The sequence below is a fragment of the Chlorocebus sabaeus genome, chromosome 3 (genome assembly GCF_047675955.1).
Source record: "Chlorocebus sabaeus isolate Y175 chromosome 3, mChlSab1.0.hap1, whole genome shotgun sequence".
Classification (NCBI taxonomy): domain Eukaryota; kingdom Metazoa; phylum Chordata; class Mammalia; order Primates; family Cercopithecidae; genus Chlorocebus; species Chlorocebus sabaeus.
The window spans coordinates 81,885,657-81,903,555 of record NC_132906.1 but is presented as its reverse complement, the minus strand read 5'-3'; the positions used below and the strand labels follow the sequence as shown (position 1 = coordinate 81,903,555).

The window sequence follows — 17,899 nt, the reverse complement described above, 5'->3', positions numbered from 1 at the left end:
TGATCAGACTAACCCTGCGTGGCCTATCTGGTCACGGAACATGGGGACTCTGTGTGTTTGGAGGTCGGGCAGGGCCTGGAAGGTGACAGTATTTTGGGGGTGCTCTGTTAGCCAGGAAGTCATAGGAATTTGCCTGCCCCGTTTGTCATATTTGGTTTTTGTTTGTTTGTTTGTTTTTGAGACGGTATCTTGCTCTGTCGCCCAGGCTGGAGTGCAGTGGTGCAATCTTGACTCACTGCAACCTCCGCCTCCTGGGTTCAAGCGATTCTCCTGCCTCAGCCTATTGAGTAGCTGGGATTTCAGGCACCACCACCATGCATGGCTAATTTTTGTATTTTTAGTAGAGATGGGGTTTTCCCATGTTGGCCAGGCTGGTCCCAAACTCCTGACCTCAGGTGATCTACTTGCCTCGGCCTCCCAAAGTGCTGGGATTATAGGCTTGAGCCACTGCGCCCAGCCGGTTTGTCATATTTGTGTTTGAATTTGGCTCTGCGTGGATTCTGCATAAGATTTCAGTGTCTTAATTGGAAAGAGGCTCTTCACGAACGTGCACTGAGGAATATTTGTAACAAAGCTGGGAGCCAAGTAGGGAACTGGCATAGAGATTCTTCTAGACACATGGGCAAAGGATAGCTACCGCAGAAAACGGGCAGATGTGTGGGATTAGAGTGAGAGGGGTAATCCAGGCGAGAAAATGAACAGGTCTCTTGTACCACCATATGGCAGGTGAGGCAGATCCCCAAGATGAGGGTAGTAGCGTTTCTAGGAAGGGGAGACCACCACACCCCTGCCCTTTCTTGGCAAAGTATACCCAGAGCAGATTACACTAGAGGCAGCCAGGCCGATGCCAAGCTTCCCGCTGGATGATAAAGGCCGTGGAGATGAAGGAAGAGACACAGACAGCAAAGATGCCAGAGGGGCTAGGAGTGAGGAGTTTACTGTAGTGGGGCACACAGAGAAAATAATATTTGATGGCAACTGGACGGCTCTTGGCAGGAGATGACCAGCTTGGAAGTCCCTGCCACTCCCGACCCAAGGGCTGTGGGGATCCACAGCTCAGGCACACACCTGTAACCCACCCCTGCACACTGACTGGGAAGATCTGGTCTAGTCAACGTCAGAAATACACAGCGAGGCCGGGCGCGGTGGCTCAAGCCTGTAATCCCAGCACTTTGGGAGGCGGAGACTGGCGGATCACGAGGTCAGGAGATCGAGACCATCCTGGTTAACACGGTGAAACCCCGTCTCTACTAAAAAAATACAAAAAACTAGCCGGGCGAGGTGGCGGCGCCTGTAGTCCCAGCTACTCGGGAGGCTGAGGCAGGAGAATGGCGTAAACCCGGGAGGCGGAGCTTGCATTGAGCTGAGATCCGGCCACTGCACTCCAGCCTGGGCGACAGAGCGAGACTCCGCCTTTAAAAAAAAAAAAAAAAAAAAAAAAAAAGAAATACACAGCGAAAAGACGGGGTCATGGAGCCCTTTGAGAATCTGATGGAAGTTATGGGCCTTCTCCCCAGAAAGCCCACAAATGCGACACACATATGCATTGTGCTCACAATTTCAAGGGATTTACAAAAATGCTCATCTACTTCTTTATTTTATTTTTATTTTGAGACAGAGTCTCACTCGGACACTCAGGCTGGAGTGCAGTGGTGTGATTTTGGCTCACTGCAACCTCCACCTCCCAGGTTCAAGTGATTCTCATGTCTCAGCCTCCCGAGTCGCTGGGATGGCAGGTGTGCACCACCATGCCTGGCTAACTTTTATATTTTTAGTAGAGACGGAGCTTCACCATGTTGGCCAGGCTGGTCTTGAACTCCTGGCCTTAAGTGATCCGCCCGCTTTGGCCTCCCAAAGTGCTGGGATTACAGGTATGAGCCACCGTGCCCGGCCAAAATGTTCATCTAGTTTTGGATCTTAGGATAAGAACCCTGATTTGAGATTATTAAAGAAAGGCTGTTGATGAAGAAATGAAGGCCAATTCACATGAATAAATCCAGCAACCAGGATTTAGAAGTCCATCTAAAGAAGGAGAGAATCACAGACTCTTAGGGCATTCAAAGACTCCACAAACCTCTGGCTTTGGAAGTGGTTCAAATGCTGGGGATACCAAGCAGAAAATACCCAGGTCAGGTAATTAGATCCAAACAATCGAGCACATTGCAATGGCTGAGCAGATTGCTTGGCTCCGTGTGGCTACTTTTTAAAGGTCTTGATCTTAACGTGGTCAGGATGATAATTTGGTAAATAGTCAATGGCATAACTTTTATTTCTGAATCCCTCCTTCCAGACATTTTTCCGATGAGGGAGCCTTCTCTAGTTTTCTCAGTGTGCGTGGCGGATTGAAGAGCGCGTAGTGAGGTGTCCTCTTGCACGGACTTCCAAGATTGACAGGGCTGCCTGGGTACCTGTTTTCTCAAGGACTCTGCCACCCGGTGCATAATCAGTTCTGAGCCACTCCTCTTCACTTGCCCATATGCCCCTGGAAGCACCTGTATTGCTGAAATGATATGTATCAAAAACAACGAGACAGGCTGGGCTCAATGCCTTACCAACTATTTGTAAACCAAAATAAAAACCCGATCTCAAAAGACTAAATGGTGAGTGAGGGACGGAGCGTCAGTGCCACCTTAGAAAATATGTGACTTGTGTTAGTTTAATCTCAGATCTGACATCACGCGAAAGTGCTGTCTCTGCAAAATACAGCCTGGGGGTAAATTTTGCCAGTGTCTTGCTCTGGTGAGTTAATATGCATTTAAACAGTTTTATAACAGATTATTTACCAACGGGAACAGAATGCTTTGGCATGGGGTGCCTTTGACAGAGCTGTTCTATTGCACTGGCTAATTCCGTATTTCTAAAGAATTTCCACATACTCCTGGTGGATGTAGGTTCTCTCAAATTCTTCCCTCTACTGGTGAAATGGGAGAACTGGCAAGTAGGTGAGATTATGTTGCCCTCTGGTGTCTGCCAACCCAAAAGAAAGAACTAGAACTCAGGAAGGCGATGAGATGAAGGAAGGTAGAGGGTGCTCCCCATGGAGAGAAAGATGAAGATGAAGAGGTCGGGAGATGAAGAGAGAGGAAGAGAATGAGCTTGGCATCCTCTACCCATTGGACCTTCTTCTCTTGGATGAGTGACAGGAGTGACAGGATTCCAACTACTCTTCCTGTCCGAGGAGGAAAGTGACACCTCCAGGGCTATTCGCCTGATGAGTCTGGGGTCTCTGTGATCTGTGATGGGGAAGTAGGCTCATCGGGGGGTGGGACCTGGCCGTTCTCTGTAGGGAACCGCTGGGGAAGGGAACTGAGTGATGGCCACCCATAGTCCCATCCTTCAGGTTTGGCCGAATAGGAGAATGTCCCTGGGACTGGGAGTAGGAGGGAAATAGCCCTTGTCCTGGGGGGAAACTCTTGGCAGTTATGACATTATTAAAAGTACAGGGATGGCAAAGGGTAATTTGTTGGTTGTCCACTGCAGGGGTCTTGACACCTAGTAGCAGTGGCCGTTTTAGACTGTGGCCCTTGGGAGCTCTCTCAAGAACATCCTGCCAGGAGGGCAGCCCCAGAGAGCACAATGGAGAGAGGGAGTTTCTTCCCCCACAGGGAAGTGAGTCCAGCCCTCTGCCCTCAGAATTGCAGCTACTGCCTGAGGACCCACCTGTGCCTAGGATGGAGACCAGGATTTTCATTCTCTTTAGGAAGCCCCACCAATAACCCCAAATGTACTTCTCATGGCCTAGCCTGGGGCACCTGGCTCCCCCACTCTGGGCCCGTGTCTGGGCTCTGCCATGTTTGCCAGGAAATCGGGGCAGCAGGGTGCGGTGAGCCCAACCAGCCTGTTATTACACCTTGTATCATCTTCTGATGTGCCTATCCTGTCATTGACTTTTAATGTCCTACACAAGAGCAGGCATTGCATCTTCTTGCCACAAACTATGGCAAGTCTGTGGAAAATTGTTGATATTTTTTCTTTTTCTTCTTTTTTTTCTTTTTTGAAATGGAGTCTCGCCCTGTTGCCCAGGCTGGAGTGCAGTGGCGTGATCTCAGCTCACTGCAAGCTCCGCCTCCTGGGTTCATGCCATTCTCCTGCCTCAGCCTCCTGAGTAGCTGGGACTACAGGCGCCCGCCACCACGCCCAGTTAATTTTTTGTATTTTTAGTAGAGACGGGGTTTCACTGTGTTAGCCAGGATGGTCTCGATCTCCTGACCTCGTGATCTGTCCGCCTCAGCCTCCTAAAGTGCTGGGATTACAGGTGTGGCCGATAATTTTTCTTATAGAAACAAACAATTGGCTGGGGACGAGGCTCACACCTGTAATCCCTGCACTTTGGGACGCGGAGGCGGGTGGATCACCTGAGGTCAGGAGTTTGAGACCAGCCTGGTCAACATGGTGAATCCCCATCTCTACTAAAAATACAAAAATTAAGGGCTTGGTGGTATATGCAGGTAATCTCAGCTACTCGGGAGGCTGAGGTGGGAGAATCGCTTAAACTCGGGAGGCGGAGGTTGCAGGGAGCCGAGATCGCACCACTACACTCCTGCCTGGGTGACAAGAGTACAGTGAAACTCGGTCTCAAAAAAAAGAAAAGAATCAAACAATTGATGACTATTCAAAGAAACTGATGGCAGCTAGGAGTAAAAATGTGGGCAAAGTTTGGGCAGAGGCACAGGGCGGCAGAGCGCTCCACCTTTGGTCAGGATTGGTGGAGACCATGGAGCCATGGGAGGAAATCCTTTGGGTGCCTCAGCCCTGTGGGGCCGGGAAGGGAACCTGGTTACCCTGGTTTCCTGGAAGGAGGCTGCGGGGAGGCACCGGAGGGGAGTGAAGCTTGGAGAAGGAAGCACCTTCAGCAGCAAGTTTCTTTTGTAGATTCGCTTGGGTTCTTTAAATCCTAGTTGAAAAGCCAGTAAAGAGCCATGAGTGTTGGCACGTTTCTGTAGTCCCAACTACTCGGGAGGCTGAGGAAGGAGGATCACTTAAGCCCAGGTGTTGGAGGCTGCTCTGACTGTGCCACTGCACTCCAGCCTGGGCAACAGAGGGAGACCCTGTCTTAAAACCAAGAACAACCACAACCACAACATCAAAAAACAAAGCCAGTAAAGCTGGGATTTCTTTCTTTTCTTTTCTTTTCTTTTCCTTCCTTCCTTCCTTCCTTCCTTCCTTCCTTCCTTCCTTCCTTCCTTCCTTTTCTTTCTTCTTTCTTTCCCTTCTTTCCCTTCCTTCCTTCCTTCCTTCCTTCCTTCCTTCCTTCCTTCCTTCCTTCCTTTCTTTCTTTCTTTCTTTTCTTTCTTTCTTTCTTTTTGAGATAGAGTCTCGCTCTGTCACCCAGGCTGGAGTGCAGTGGCAAGATCTCGACTCACTGCAACCTCTGCCTCCCAGGTTCAAGTGATTCTCCTGCCTCAGCCTCCCGAGTAGCTGGGATTACAGGCTCTCACCACCATGCCCAGCTAATTTTTGTTTTTTAGTAGAGTTGGGGTTTCACCATGTTGGCCAGGCTGGTCTTGAACTCCTGACCTCAAGTGATCTGCCCGCCTTGGCCTCGCAAAGTCTTCTGGAATTACAGGCGTGAGCCACCATGCCCAGCCAAAACTGGGATTTCTGATGTAATTCCCAGGCTAACAGAACTCTTGAGTGAAAGGGGGATAATGGTCTAGCACTTAGCTCTCAGTAAACTCAAAGTGTAGTTATTGAATGAATGAATGAATGAATGAATGAATGGAATATTGCAATTGATTTTTGTTATTGGTTTTTGACTAGAGGGTATGTATATGGATGGTAAGTAAGAAGAGAAAATGGGAAAACAGATTTTGTTTTAAAAAACTGCATGACCACATAGGAAACATAGGTTCAGATTATAGTTGTGGAAACTCTGCAAGACTAGGAGATGTAAAGGAAGGCTAGAGTGAGGAAAGAAAGTCAGCAGAATAATGTTCAAATATAGTGAATTCATGGATCTGTGAACTGTCTTATTTAATTTTCATGCAACAGAAACAGAAGCAGCCATAATAATTTTGCAGGCGAGGCAGTACGCAGGGGGTCGGGCCAGCACCTCCACCAGGCACTTGCTGATTCCCTCCTTGGTATTTTCCCTACAGGTGAGACCAGCTTATGCTAGTGACAAGGAATGTCCAGGGTTGGCTTTTAGGGGAAACATGCCGCAGAAGGATATCCTGCATCCTCCGTGGGCGGGGAGGGGGTGATTCTCCCCATTTGCTGAGATGCCCGCCAGCTGGGCGATGCCTTTCTTCTGGGCTTTGAGTGCCCACGCACCCGGCCACCTCGAGTCACCTTCCCCAGCACGTGCTCCCTCTGAGGAAGCAGCATCTACTCTAGCACAGGCCTTGCCTGTAACCTTTAGTGCTCTTTTCTAGAAAAGGATTTGGTGAGGTTCGTTGTATTCAGACTGGGTTGTTCTTTTAGAAATTAGTCTGTGCTGTCTTCATTTTATTTACCAAAATATGAGCTACAACACTACAGACTGATCATTTTACTACATCTTTCTCCTTCTCCCACTCCTGTCTGTCTTTGTAAGTCAAAGCTATTTTGCATTACCCGAGCAACAAAATGACTTACAAAATGAGAGACAGGGACAAGCTATTCGAATGGTTAGATGGCAATAACAAATATTTACACGCAGCTGGCTGACGCTGACTTTTGGAGAGCACACGCTTGTCAACTGAAAGCTGGGGAATTAGCCATGGGAGGCCAGCCTCTGGTGTTCTGCTGGACAGCCTCTTGGGCCAAAAATAATCTTTGATTTTTGTTTTAGAGTCTGTATCTGTAAAAAGAAGTTATTAGCTTGGACCCCTCTGTCAGTCCAAGGGGACTGACACAGAGTTCCTAGTTGACTTTCATAAGCCTGAGCCTCAGATCTGGGGCTTAGAGGTTGGTGGGAAGGGGTGAAGGTTTGCGGGGAAGGCAAGCGAGTCCCTCTAAGGAGCCACCGAGGGTGTCCTGGGCCCAGGGTCCTGGTGAATTTGAACTCCTGCTAGGCCCCATTTTTTCCTTTATCTCCTTTCCTCTCTCAAATAATAACATCCTTGTGAAGAAAAAATATTTATCTTATTTTATTTAATTTTTTATAAAGACAGGTTCTTACTATGTTATCCAGGGCTCAAACTCCTGGGCTCAAGCAATCTTCCTGCCTTGGCCTCCCAAATAGCTGGAACTACAGGCGCATGCCACCTCACCCAACTAAAAATATTTTTAAAATTAAAAACTGGGCTGCGCATGGTGGCTCATGCCCGCAATCCCAGCAATTTGGGAGGCCAAGACAGGAGGAACGCTTGAGTCCAGGAGTTCCAGACCAGTCTGAGCAACATAGCAAGACCCCATCTCTGTAAAAATACAAAAAGTTAGCCAGGCATGGTGGTGTACTCCAGTCTGGGCGACAGCATGAGACCCTGTATGTTTTTTTAAATTAAAAACTAGCAGACTTTGATATATGCTTCTTGAATTCTCCTGCTGGGTCTCCCACCTTGCAGGATCCTCCTGTAGCCCAGTGTTGGGGTGTAGGAGACGTAAGGGCTGTTGGGGTCAGACTCTAAACCTGCTTACTCTGGCTGATGGATCGGTAGCAGAGCTTTGCTCTGTAATATTTGTACGGAAAATGCAATGTTTGCACAATGAAGCCCACCAGATTTTCAAGTGGAGGGAGTGAAGCCAGTTTATAACCAATGATAACAGGTTTCCCTGGCTGCCATTACCCCAAATAGTATCTTATTTCAGCAAAATGGTGGCAACCAGCAGGAGGTCCAACAATGCAGATTTTAATCAGAAAGTGTAATTTGATATACAATTCACAGCTTGTGCACTGTGAGAAATGTTTTTCACTGCATGAACTTTCAGGACTCAGCTCTGAGCAAAAGGAGTTTCAATTTATGTAACACCTTTCTCAGCAAACAATACCCCAAAGCACTTCCTGGTAATAGATGGCTGGCATTGCTGGGAAGCCACTGCAGAAGCCTTTCTTAAAATTACCCAGGATATTTATTTGGAGCAATTAAAAGAAGCGGCTGCATTTCACACAAATCCGTTTCTAATGTAGACATTAAATTGGCCGAGATTTCAATGCAGAGTCTCCGGGTCTCCAAGAACGCAGCTGCACCGTGCTCTTTTTGCATAGATTTTTGCTCCCTTGTAAGGCAACTCTCCGCCTGGGCTCATTTTGTTTTCCCAGTCGGCTTGTAAACTCTCAGAAGAGAACCCTATAATGGAAATGTTGACAGAGCCTTTTACACGCAGGGTGCCGGGCTGCAGTTGAATGGCAGGCTGGGCCCAGGAAGAGTGGCTGGGTGTAGTGTTTGCCTTGGCGACTCTTGACCAGCAGATAAGAGTCAATCCTACACCAGCTCACGTGGAGAGGTGAGGAGGCTCTCATGGCTGTCCTGGGGATGACTGCGAGATGCCAGTGCTGTGCTTGAGCATTGCCTGGGTTTGAAGAGTGCAGGGCCAATTCCTCTGGAACAGGGAGCAAGAGGATGTGGGGGGCCGGGGGGTGGGGGACAGTAGGCATACACCTGGCGACAGCAGGCCAAGACAGAGTGTGAGGTCAGAGGGAGGCAAAGTCAGAGTGAGGAGGCAAGTTCTAGGAAAGAGGCAGAATCAGAGGGAGGAGGCTGAATCAGAGTGAGAAACAGTCAGGGAGGAGAAAGAGTCAGAGGGGAGAAGCAAGCTGTAGGGAGGAGGTGGAGTCAGAGAGAGGAGACAGAGACAGAGGGAGGAGGCTGAATTGAAGGTCAGAGTCAGAGGGAGGAGGCAGAGTCAGAGAGAGGAGGCTGAATTAGAGGTCAGAGACAGAGTCAGGTCAGAGGCAGAGTCCGAGGGAGGAGGCTGAATTAGAGGTCAGAGACAGAGTCAGGTCAGAGGCAGAGTCCGAGGGAGGAGGCTGAATTAGAGGTTGGAGGCAGAATCAGAGGGAGGAGGCTGAATTAGAGGTTGGAGGCAGAATCAGAGGGAGGAGGCTGAATTAGAGGTTGGAGGCAGAATCAGAGGGAGGAGGCTGAATTAGAGGTCAGAGACAGAGTCAGAGGGAGGAGACTGAATTAGGGGTTGGAGACAGATTCAGAGGGAGGAGGCAGAGTCAGAGGGAGGAGGCTGAATTAGCAGTCAGAGGCAGAGTCCGAGGGAGGAGGCTGAATTAGAGGTTGGAGGCAGAATCAGAGGGAGGAGGCTGAATTAGAGGTTGGAGGCAGAATCAGAGGGAGGAGGCTGAATTACAGGTTGGAGGCAGAATCAGAGGGAGGAGGCTGAATTAGAGGTCAGAGACAGAGTCAGAGGGAGGAGGCTGAATTAGGGGTTGGAGACAGATTCAGAGGGAGGAGGCAGAGTCAGAGGGAGGAGGCTGAATTAGCGGTCAGAGGCAGAGTCCGAGGGAGGAGGCCAAGTCAAAGCTTCTCAGGAACAACTTTCCAGTTGGAGAGGGGACAGGAACTTATTAGTGAGTTGTCCACACAGAGGGCCAACTCCTCTAATGGGAGGAGGTAATGAGAGCGGCTCCAGGATAGAGCATCTCAGGTAAATGGGCCCTGCATTAGAAGAACTGGAGAAGGCCAGTGGAGAGACACTGTCCACCTTGTCTTGCCCCTAGTCCATGCCAAAAGGCACCCTCTCCACTTATGGGAGCAAAATGCCCACTCCAACGCCCCCTCCCATCATTTCCTAAGGTTCCCTCCCTCCGGACCCCAGGTTCCCGCCCTCACACCCAGTGATCCCTCCCTCCCCACCCCTGCCAGCTTTCACTGCTTCCCAACTGCCTGAGCCCCCATGATCTGGCTTTATCTATACAGCCAATGCTGTGTGTGAGTCTGGGGCAACAACGGCTTCACCAGCAGCATCCAGCTCTCTCTTGGCCATGGCTCCTGTTATGCCGGGACCCCAGGGAGGAAGTCTTGAGGGCCTTGTTTTTGACTGGTGGGAAGCCGGACTGGATTATCAATCATGGCTCTGCCATTTCTGGAGAGTCCACTCCAGCCGATCCATGTACAAACATTATTGCATTTAATCCTTGCAGCAATCCCCAGAGGGAGGTCTTATTTACCCAGGAGGAATCTGAGGCTCAGAGAGGTTAAACAGCTTGCTTGGCTAAGGTCACAGAGTTAGACAGTGGCTGCAGGACTGTAGCCAAAGCCTGTGCTGTTTCTTCTGCAAACTGAAGAACCTGTAAGGAAAGGCCAGGTAGAACCTACTCTACTGCTGTTCTCCCTACAAGTAGAACCTACTCTATTGCTGTTCTCTCGGGAGTGGGGCCTGAAAGGGCATTTGGGGAGCTAGGCATCAGTCATGGGAGATAGGCAGTTGCACCGTAGCTCCTGGCAGCAGGGAGCTTGGAAGGCAGCCCAGTGTGTCCGATGGAGAAAACAATCCTGAGGCTGACCATACAAATAAGGTTTAGTTCAGAGACACCAGTAGGTCGTGATTAGTAGTCACTACTTGTGACCCTGTTTGGAAAAGGATTCTGAGTCTGAATCTAGACACAGTTGGAAAGGATACTGAGCCTGAATCTAGACATAGTGGGAAAGGATGCTGAGCCCGAATCTAGAAATAATTGGAAAGGATACTGAGCCTGAATCTAGATGCAGTTGGAAAGGACACTGAGCCTGAATCTAGATACACTTTGAAAGGATACTAAGCCTGAATCTAGACATAGTTGGAAAGGATTCTGAGCCTGCATCTAGACATAGTTGGAAAGGATACTGAGCCTGAATCTAGATGCAGTGGGAAAGGATACTGAGCCTGAATCTAAATGCAGTTGGAAAGGATACTGAGCCTGAATCTAGATGCAGTTGGAAAGGACACTGAGGTTAATTAGCAATGTCTGCCCTTGACCCAGAGGGGAGTAGCAGTTGTTTAGAATGTATTTACAATCCCTGCATAGGCATTTTTCAGCTTTGACAGTTTTCTTCTTCTGACAAATACTCATTATTTTCCACAAACAGATCACAATCTAACTGTTCCTTCTTGTATTAACCTGAGCCCACAGCACTGGAGTGGTGTTGGGTCATCAGTCCTAGCACAGGAGAAAAATCAGGCATTTACAAAGGCAAAGCCAAACAGAGAGTTCTTGATGAGAGTTTAAAATTCGGAGGACACAGGAAAGATTTATTTATTTCATGTATTTTACATCTGTTACTCATATGTGCTGGGCACTAGCCTGTTTTAGAAATATTCACTCATTTACTAACAACCCTATGAGATGAGTTCCAGTAATATCACCATTTTACAGAATGAGACAACTGAAGCCCAGAGAGGTGAAGTAATGTGTCCAAGGTAACACAGCTTTGTGTATTCAAGCAGTCTGATAACAGAGTCTTCGTGATTAAATGACACCGTGCAGCCTCTCTGCCATGTACGCATTTCTGTCTTGCTTTTCCACTGGTATTGTGCCTTCTTTGCTTCATGTTTGTTTTCCAGACTAGACTGAACTTTTGAAGGGTTTTCTGTTCCGCTGTGTCTAGGTACCTCACATAAAGGAAGAGCTCGACATGACTACTGAATGTTAGTGCTATGATTTTAGGAATTAATCACATTGAATTTGAGTTGTTTTCTCTTTGTGGTGGCTCACTAGCATGTGCTTGTGGAATGGGACTCTGAGTTATTTATTTCTATATCCTCAGCCTCTAACACAATATAAAGGAGAACATCTCCCATTTGTTTATTTATTCATTGACTCATTCATTCATTCAGTGAAAATGTATTAGGGGCAGGCACCATACTAGTTGCCAGGAATGAGCAAAGTAGACAAACTTTCTGCCTCTGTGGTTGAATCCAGCCTCACAAGAGTATGATATAGAAAAATGATGTTGATATTCTTTAAATTGGACACACTTGTCTGTTCTACAAACAATACTACTAGATTACTTTGCATTGCAACCTATCAGTTCCCTCCCTACCACACTGTGTGGGGAAATAACATTGCAAACAGCTATTTTATTCCTATTTTACCTTACCAAGGGCATTGGTTGCCCATATTGGTCAGATCTAATATTCAAAGCTCAGGAAAAGCTTTTTGGTGCAGAACCGATGGAAGAATGATCGGGCTCCCACACTGTGAGGCGGGGCTGCTTCATTCGTTTTGTTATATGAAAAGCTTCAAGCATTAGTAAGTGATGACAGAGTACACTTGGCTTCTGGTCTTTCTTTGAAGGCTGGCCTGTAGCGTGCTGCTTGGAAGCAGGAACGATTCCACAAATGGTCAGGGAGCTACCCTCCTCCAAACCTCCCTTCACACCAGGTCCAGGTGTGTAAACAGAGCAGATGGGCCTCTGCCCAGGAGAAAGGGAGTTCTGAGAGCACAGAGCTGGAGCCAAGCATGACACCTTTCAGGATTTCTTTTTCTGCCGCTTCTCTACACCAAGGCTGGACCTCAGACATTCTCTCCACTCCTTTGCAAGTTCTCTGTAGCTATTGAGGATGTTAATTGCATCAGATTCCTCCGTATAGAGAAGGAAAAAGCTCCTTCCAAGAACCTGCAGGGAACAGGTGGCAGACTGGAGCTCTGGTTCCTTTTTTGCCAATCTGAGTGCTGTCCATCACTCAGCACAGCCTGACCGTCCTCCCCGGGATGAGAGGTATCCATGGGACGCAGTCAGAGGAGTCCCTCGCAAGCCCATGCCCAAAGTCTTGGCACCTGGATGTTTCAGATCTTATGAAACCACCTGCTGGGGCTCTCTATTCAGGGTCTTTTTTATTTTTTTGAGATGGAATCTTGCTATGCTGGCCAGGCTGGCCTCAAACTCTTGAGCTCAAACTGATTCTCCCACCTCAGTCTCCTGAGTAGCTGGGACTACGAGCAAGCACTACCATGCCCAGCTTTCTTTCTTTCTTTTCTTTCTTTTCTTCTTTCTTTTCTTTCTTTTCTTTCCTTTCTTTTCTTTCTTTCCTTCTTTCCTTCTTTTCCTTCTTTTCTTTCTCTCTCTCTCTCTCCTTCCTTCCTTCCTTCCTTCCTTCCTTCCTTCCTTTCTTTCTTTCTTTCTTTCTTTCTTTCTTTCTTTCTTTCTTTCTTTCTTTCTTTCTGTCTCTCTCTCTCTCTCTCTCTCTCTCTCTCTCTCTCTCTCTCTCTCTTTCTTTCTTTCTTTCTTTCTAAATGATGGCGGGGAAGGGGGTCATGCTATGTTGCCCAGGCTGGTTTTGAACTCTTGGCCTCAGGCAATCCTCCTGGTTCAGCCTCCTGAGACTCTGGGATTACAGGTGTGACCCATCATGCCCAATTAAAAAAACTGATATACAGTTAGTGAAAAATGTGGAGATACAAAAATCTAAACAGAAGAAAAAATAAAAATCACCAGTAGTCTTATCACTCAAACACTGTAACTGTTAACATTTCATGGTATTTTCTTCCAGTGTTGTGATTTCTTTTTCACATGGTTATAATCACAGGTAATAATTATAGGAGCCAACATTTGTCCAGTGCCTACAGTGTGCCAGGCACTGTGCTTTGTATGTATTAACTCATTTCAGGCTCAAAAGAGCCCTTAGCAGGTAGGTACTATTATTACCCCCATTTCACAGATAATAAGACTGAGGCACAAGGATGTTAGGATCTTGCTCAAGGTTACTTAGCTAAGAAGCCTAAGAAGCGGGAGAGCCAGGCGGTTCAGCTCCAGACTTGCATTCGCAGCTTGGTATGTTTCTGAACTTGACTTTATAGGAAAAGCATTTTCTTACCACCTTCAGAAGCACCAGTTTTAGTGGCTGTCTAATATTCCATCAAGTAAATATCTCACAGTTGACTTGGCCATACCTCTGTAATTTACACGATGCAACTGTGAAGAAAGTAGTATTTGCCAATGAGGCTTTTTTGATATTCTGAATTACAAAATTTCTTTAGGATAAATTCCCAGATCTAGATGCAAAGGGTAAAAGAAAACACTAAGTCTGCAGATAAAAGCCAAATATTTTCCAAGCCACCCGCTGTGGGGGTGCCCATCCTTGGAGGGATTAATTCTTTCTTAATCATCAAGAAAGTTTTAAAGCATTTGATAGGCAGAAAATGTTTTGATGTTTTAAAATGCTCTCCACCCCAAATCTGAGTCATCTTGTAATAATAAGAACTCAAGGCTGGGCACGGTGGCTCACGCTTGTAATCCCAGTACTTTGGGAGGCCGCAGCACTTTGGGTGGATCGCCTGAAGTCAGGAGTTTGAGACCAGCCTGACCAACATGGAGAAACCCTGTTTCTACTAAAAATACAAAAATTAGCTGGGCATGGTGGCAGGCGCCTGTAATCCCAGTTACTCAGGAGGCTGAGACATGAGAATTGCTTGAACCCGGGAGGCAGAGGTTGTGGTGAGACGAGATTGCGCCAGTGGGTGACAGAGCAAGACTTGGTCTCAAAAAACAAAAACAAACAAACAAACAAACAAAAAACAAAAAAAACTCAAAAAAAGCTCTGGAGGTCCTTCAGTTCCCATTCAAATTCTGATTTTCACTCTCACTTATTTTCCTCACATCTGATTATTCTTATGTAAAACAACAATAAAATGAAATGTTAACACACATTTTTCTGATTTGAAAACTTATAAGTGTCCATTTTAGAAAATAGGGAAACTCCAAAATCCCCTATACTGACATTTACTTATTGTATTGTTTATTTTCTTTCTTGATGATCACAGTGACGGGTGCTCATTGTCCTCCATTTGGAATGTACAGGAAAGTGGAAAAGCAACAGAGTGAAATAATGAAATGGAGGCAAACTTCTCAGCATTTTCCCTTGCCATTCAACATGTTTAATCTGGCAGAGTGTCATGGCTCACGACTGTCATCCCAGCACTTTGGGAGGCTGAGGCGGGTGGATCACTTGAGCCCAGGAGTTCAAGACCAGACTGGGCAACACGGTGAGACCCTGTCTCTACAAAAAATACAAAAATGACCCGGGAGTGGTGGCGCAGGCCTGTAGTTCCTGCTACCTGGGATGGGGTCCCAGCTGAGGTGGGCGGATGGCTTGAGCCGGGGAGGTCAAGGCTGCAGTGAGCCGAGATCGTGCAGCTGTACTCCAGCCTGGGCGATAGAGAGACCCTGTCTCAAAAACAGCTACTACAACAACAACAACAACAAAACACGTTTGATCTAAAAAAAAAACCAAAACCAAAAACAACAACAAAAGAACCCTTTTTTATGGCTGCATGAGAATTTACATCTAAGAGACTTTTAGATTGCTTCCCCTTTTCTTCCTTTTTTTTTTTTTTGGTCTCACACCTGGAGCTCGGTTCTTGGCTGACTTGCACGTTTGCTTTGAAGGATAACGAAGAATAATTGGAACAGAATGGGGGTGGGGGAGGGTGGACAGAATAAGAAAGGGCTCCACTGCCCCCAGCTTTCACTTCCTAGAACAGGGCCAGAAGGGCCCTAGGGTGGCTTCAAGACACCCTTTTGGCCAGTCACTAACAAAGTGATGTCATGTCACTCACCACAGGCACATAACAGAAGCTCAGTACATATGTGCTGGAGGGCGGATCAATGGACGGACTTGATGGGGGTCGCCATGTATGAACTTTACCCTCTTGCTGTAACTCTACAGTAATGGTCATTGCATCTCACCATTCCCTTTATTAACAAAAAGAAAAACAGGTATGCATCTGTGATCCTAGGTCCTGGCCTTATTAGGATCCTAGAGGAGTGACCAACCAGAGGTCTTTTAGCCCAAGGCAAATAATTGTGATCAAAGCTTTCTGGATCTCTCCCGGGAGGTCCTCGGCTGGAGAGAACAGCCTAGGACCAGACCCTCCAGTGTGAAGCGCCTCCTTTCCCTCTGAGACCTGTGAGCAGGCCAGCCCTGTGGGGAAAGGGGAGAAGGAGGCAGATGTGGGGGAGCAGGAGAGGTCGGGGAGGTGTACTGTTCTGGGGGAGGCAGGGCAGGACAAGCTGTCTTTGCAAAGATGGCTCAGAGCCCACTGAGCTCCCAGTTGAGCTTCTTACAAGAGAGAGGCTGCCCTTTCAGGGCCTCTTTTGCTCTCTTGAGACCCCCAGGGAGGGCAGCTAAGCTCACCTCTGCCTTGGGGGGCTGTGGGACTCACTTCGCTGAGCTGTTACTTGACGTCTTTGCCTCCATTTTCGTAAAAACTGTACAGTTTTGAGCTGACACTGGGACAAATACTGCTTTTTACATGCTTTAAGTATATATAAGAAAAATCAAATTATGTAATATTAGTTATGAAGCATGACACTGCCATTGTAGAGACCACACTGTTCTTTTAGGTGACATTTACAGGACAGCCAGCCACACATGTGTGGCTGATTTTGAAAATTCAGCATGAGACATTTCAACCTGATGGCTATTTCAGCCTCTTCTGCAATCATTCAGGGATGTGAATGTGTGTAAAATTAGAAATTAGGTCATGTGGGAGGAATCAATCAACTCTTACTTATCAGATCAATTCATGAGACCCAAACATAATTATGGAAACTGGTTTGAACTTTGCTTTTTAAAGTTTAGCATAGCCAGGAGTTCCCAAATCATGTTACAACGTGTCCCTTTGACTGCTAATGGAAAGGCCGCATTTCAGCTTTCGAGGCCAGGGAGTTCTGTCTGGCTGTTTCTCTTTTTAATCTGCAAATGGGGGGTTAGACTAGATTCTGATTTAATGAGTTTGGGGTGGGGCTCAAATATTAGTATTTACTAAAAGCCCAAGAAATAATTGTAATATCAGCCAAGGTCCAGTCCATTGGCTTAGGTGACCTCTAAGTCCTGCTTTGGTAAGAAAATGCTGTGCTTTCTAGAATTAAAAAGTTTGTTTATTTATTTTAAGAGATAGGGGTCTCACTCTGTCATCCAGGCTGGAGTGCAGTGGCACGATCGCAGCTCACTGCAGCCTTGAACTCCTGGGCTCAAGTGATCCTCCTGCCTCAGCCTCCTGAGTAGCTGGGACCACAGATGTGTACCACCATGCCAGCCTAATTTTTTTAAATTTTATTTTCTTTTGTAGAGATGGGGTCTTGCTTTGTTGCCTAGGCTGTAATTTAAATTTTTACATAAAAGTAAGGAAATCAGATTCATTTTGCACATAATGCTACTTAAAAACATCTTCCTAAATTCCAATTTCATGGAAGTCCACAAATTAAACTTGCTTCATAAGGGACACAAACTTCACAGAGTATTTTGGGCAGATCTTAGGAATTCAGAAAAGTTATGTTTGCTTCACATTTTTATATTCCTAAGTGAGTTTTAAGCCAGTTATCCAAAACAAATTTATTTTCCACCTTTAAGAGTCAAGATGTCAAAGTTTTTGATTTCCAGGTGGAAATCATGGAAATCTAAAGGATCAAAAAGAAATGTTTACGGATAAAGAGAGATAAGAAATAGAGATATTGACTTCTTGCTGTTTGCTAACAATGACAATTTCTTGTGTGCGTGTGTCTGTGTATGCGTGTGTGTGTGTGAGTGGATGTGTGTGTCTGTGTGTGTGATATGTGTGTGTGTGTGTGAGAGTGTGTTTGCAATGAGCCTCTGCTGGGATGGGGGAGGAGTAGCCAGTGCTGGGGGAGCACCTTAAAGGAACTTTAAAGACAGATGGTGGCAGGCTGCGGCCATGGGGCCAGCAGGCTCCTGATTTCATGGCAATGTCTGCCTAGCAACCCTCCTTATTGAAGACCGTGTCTCCAGAACTAGCCAGGTTTTAAAATGTAATTCAACTTTGGAGATGGTTTTTATTTTCTTGTTATGAAACCTAGGCGCCCACACTAAGAACTCAAATGACTGCATGGCTGTGTCTGCTCCTGAAGACGGTCTGTGGCAAAGTGATGCTAAGGTTGACACCCATCCATCAATAGGTCACAGGAAATAGAAAGATCCAAGTTCAGTATTTGGATTAGAAATCCAAGTCAAAGACAGAACACTGCCATCAGAAATGTGCGATCCTAAAAGATATTTATTTGAAAGTTTTGAAAAAAGTAAAGCTCAT

General features: G+C 46.7%; 1 protein-coding gene across 1 annotated transcript in view; it reads right to left on the bottom strand.

The window, feature by feature from the left end:
- Positions 1-1,586: 1,586 nt before the first annotated feature.
- Positions 1,587-17,899, bottom strand: part of CLYBL (citramalyl-CoA lyase) — a 315,217-nt gene continuing 298,904 nt past the window's right edge. Inside the window, exon 8 of the mRNA XM_073014470.1 lies at positions 1,587-2,500. Coding sequence (XP_072870571.1) covers positions 2,465-2,500 — 36 coding nt within the window. The 3' untranslated portion in view covers positions 1,587-2,464. The remainder of the gene's footprint in view (positions 2,501-17,899) is intronic.